This window comes from Protobothrops mucrosquamatus, unplaced genomic scaffold, assembly GCF_001527695.2.
Source record: "Protobothrops mucrosquamatus isolate PMUCROS unplaced genomic scaffold, P.Mucros_1.0 scaffold2837, whole genome shotgun sequence".
Taxonomy (NCBI): Eukaryota; Metazoa; Chordata; class Lepidosauria; order Squamata; family Viperidae; genus Protobothrops; species Protobothrops mucrosquamatus.
The window spans coordinates 21,375-24,829 of record NW_015388869.1 but is presented as its reverse complement, the minus strand read 5'-3'; the positions used below and the strand labels follow the sequence as shown (position 1 = coordinate 24,829).

General features: G+C 49.3%; 1 protein-coding gene across 1 annotated transcript in view; it reads right to left on the bottom strand.

The window, feature by feature from the left end:
* Window positions 1-256: 256 nt before the first annotated feature.
* Window positions 257-3,455, bottom strand: part of BARHL1 (BarH like homeobox 1) — a 15,278-nt gene continuing 12,079 nt past the window's right edge. The window contains exon 3 of the mRNA XM_015825850.1: window positions 257-551. Within this exon, the coding sequence (XP_015681336.1) occupies window positions 257-551 (295 nt within the window). The remainder of the gene's footprint in view (window positions 552-3,455) is intronic.

The following is a 3,455-nucleotide window of genomic DNA, read 5'->3' as shown; positions in this document are numbered from 1 at the left end:
TTTTTTTTGCAGCATCTCAGCTTGGTAAGGGCCGGCGGTTAGCCTGGTGGCAAGCAAGAAAGGCGGTCGGTCGGTCGTGGGAATGGCCCCGAGATGCGTGCAGGGCTGCTGCGCCAGTTCCAGCCCCTCCCCGCGTCCTTCCCCCCCTTCTCCTCCCCCCATTCCCCCCTTGGCAGAGTCAATCCGGCGCAGGGAAGCGGGGGCGCCCCGCGTATCTTCCTGAAGCCAAGCCCCGGGTCGTGGGGAGGGGGTCCGCTCACCGGGGCTGAGCGGCTCTGGGGAGGACGCCGGCCAGCGGGGGCAGAGGCGGCGGGGGCTCGCTGCCCCCTTGCAGTCCGTGGATCAGGATGCGAGGGACCAGAGGCCGCTGGAGCGCCGGAGGGGGCGCGCTGGGTCCCCGGTACAGGTAGAGCGCAGCGCCGGGATCCAGGTTGGAGACCAGACTTTGCGGGTAGAAATAGGGCGAAGGGAACATCCGTTGCAGGGCCGAGTAGTTGCCCGCCTCGGCCAGCAGCTCCAGCCCCACCGCCGTCTGCCTCTTCCACTTGGTCCTGGAAGGGGGGAAGAGAGGAAACGGGGTTCAGACGGAGGAGGAGGAGGATTTGGTTGCTCTCTGAGCTGGGTGGTTTTCTTGCAGACGTTTCATGACCCAGCTAGGAGATGTCATCCATGCTAGAAGGGAGTGTGGTGTGCAGAGAGGAAGAGGAGGAGGAGGAGAAGGAGAAGGAGAAATGTAACTCCGCAGGAAGGTTGAAATTACTTTTATTGAGATGGGCACTAAGAACAGGGTTCAGATGGAGGAGGAGGAGGAGGAGGAGGAGGAGGAGGAGGGAGTGAATGTGTCTATGGAGATGCTCAATCATCCAGGTCCTGGTTGCTGCCCCAAAGGGGCTTTTTTCCAAAAGGCAACTGGATTTCCTTAGTTTTTTCTTCTTTGAAAACAGAATAGAGGTAGTCCTCGGCTTACAACAGTTTGTTTAGTGACCGTTCAAAGTTACACAGCCTTGGGAAAAGTTATTTATGGCTCTTTTTCACACTTACAACCATTACGCTATTCCCCATGGTCACGTGATCAAAATTTAGACGTTTGGCAGCCCGTTGTAGAGTGTCTTGCGAAGATCTTGAGATCTGAGACCCCAGCATGTTGCCTAAGGCAGGACTAGAACTCACCGTCTCCTGGAGATTGGCCCAAAGTCACCCAGCCAGCTTCCATTCCTAAGGTGGAACTAGCCTGCTTTCTAGCCTGGTGTCTCAACCACTAAAGCAAAGTGGGTCTATTCTTTAAAGTAGCTTTTCTTTAAGGGTGGTCTTATGATCCCACAAAGACCCCCACCCACCCACCCACCTCCGGGCCAGGGATCCTTAAAATCAAAGTCATTTGCTGGCCTGGGTTGAAAAAAATACTACAATTTTAAAATCCCATTAAACCACCCTGAGCAGCAGTGGCCGGAACGATGGCCTCAATTTTTAATTTTTAATTCAGTCCGTGTCGATAAATACAACCCATCCGAACGAAAGCGTCTTTGCGGGGATCCTCCGTAACTTTTAAAAGTGGGAGGAAATAGAACACTGACTGAGAGTCACGGTGGCACCGTTTTACACGCTCCTCCAGGTAGCTCCTCACACGTGTGTCCTTCTCTACAGGTAGTCCTCGACTTACGTCCACAACTGTTGCTAAGCGAGGCGGTTGTTGAAGGAGTCTTCGCCCCATTTTACGACCTTCCTTGACACTGCAGCTGCTAAGTGACTAACCTGCTTGTTCAGGCTTGTCAGAAGCGCACAAAAGGGGATCATGTGACACACACACCCCGGGACACTGCAACAGTCCTCAGTACAAGCCAGTTGCCAAGCATCTGAATTTTGATCACGTGACCACGGGGGAACGCTGCAACGGTTACGAGTGCGGAAACTGGTCGTAAGTAAGTGCCTTTTTTCCAGTGTCATTGTAACTTCTCACGGTCATTAAACGAAAAGTTGTAACTGAAGGAATACCCGTAGGGTCCCCAGGTTCTAACTCAAGGAGAGGTTGATCGATTACCCTCCGTCACTAAACGAACTGGTTGTAAACTGAGGACTACCTGCAGTTTTAAGGATTAAGCATCTATAAAATTGACTCTCAGCAGGACAGTGGGACTGGCCTTCTCCTTTGCTCTCTGTTCTTACCTGCTGCGAGCAGGTAAGCCAGCTCAATCACTGGAAGCCTGGGAAATAGATGCCTTTGAATCCAGTAGCCCATAATCCTCGCCTTTCACCTTTTCTGCCCATCTCTCTTTCCCCCAGTCAATTATTTATCGTCATCATAATTGTGTAATTACTGTAACGGCCCTTAATTATTGATGCCCGGAGCATCAATTGGGATATATTATTAATAGCCCAGCAACATGCTGTTATGCCTTTAGCTGAAAAAACAACAACAACAGATTTCTTTCCCTTTCTTGTTTTTTTTCTCCCACCCACCCAAATTAAATGTCTCCTCCTCCTCCTTCCTCTTCTTCTTTTTCCTCTTCCTCTTCCTCTCCCCTGCCTCATCAAATCCGAAAGATTTCCTGTCTCTGAGAAATTGAGAATAGGAAGCAAATCATATGGATTTGGGAGGAGGAAGGGGTACTTTTTGTAAAAAAAGAAAATGCAAAAAAAGCAATGTTTTAAAGTCTAACACAACAACCAAATTAAAAAAAGAGATTTTTTTTTTAAAAAAAAGGAAGAGGAGAAAAATCCCGAAGGAATTTCCCCCGCGTCAAAAACAGGCACGTCCAACGGATTGCGATAAATGTTTTGCAAACTCGGGATGCAAAAAAAAAATAATGACTGAGTTTTCTCACCGCTGGCCTGTTTTTCCACCCACGAGCCTGCTCACTTTTTATTAACAGCCCATTGAATAAAACTGCTAATAGCTTAACTTTTCCAAACTGGAGAAAACAGCCTCATTCACACAGCTTGCCTTATCCTAGTTTACTGAAACAGTTCCCGAGGTGCTGGATTCACACCAGACTAGGCAAACTCTGGTGGACAAAGCCGCACCACGTGGGGTGTGCATTCACATGTCCGCCTACATCTCAGACTAACAAACCAGGTTGGGGGGGGTCACCTCTGCTGTGCAGGCCCTGTTTTCAGATTGTGTTTAAGTCCCGGGAAACCTTAACCTAGCTCCTTCGAAACTCAGCAAGTTGGCTAGTCTCTACCTTCTTGTTTTTCCGGCTGTTTTTTTTTTTGTTTTTTTTTCCAGACAGAAGGTGAAATGACCTCTGAACAAGTTCCTGCTTCTTTGTTCAAATTCTCCCAGCTTGCTCTGGCAACCCTTGGCAGGGGCCAGCATCTTGAATTTAATTTGCTCTCTTGATTTGCAATTATCACCAAGATGATGGCTTCAAGGAGGAGGTGGGATAAGGACACCAAGGGATCAAGAGTTACGACTCCTCGGGAAAGGTCAGTTAATAAGACATCATTCAAATCTC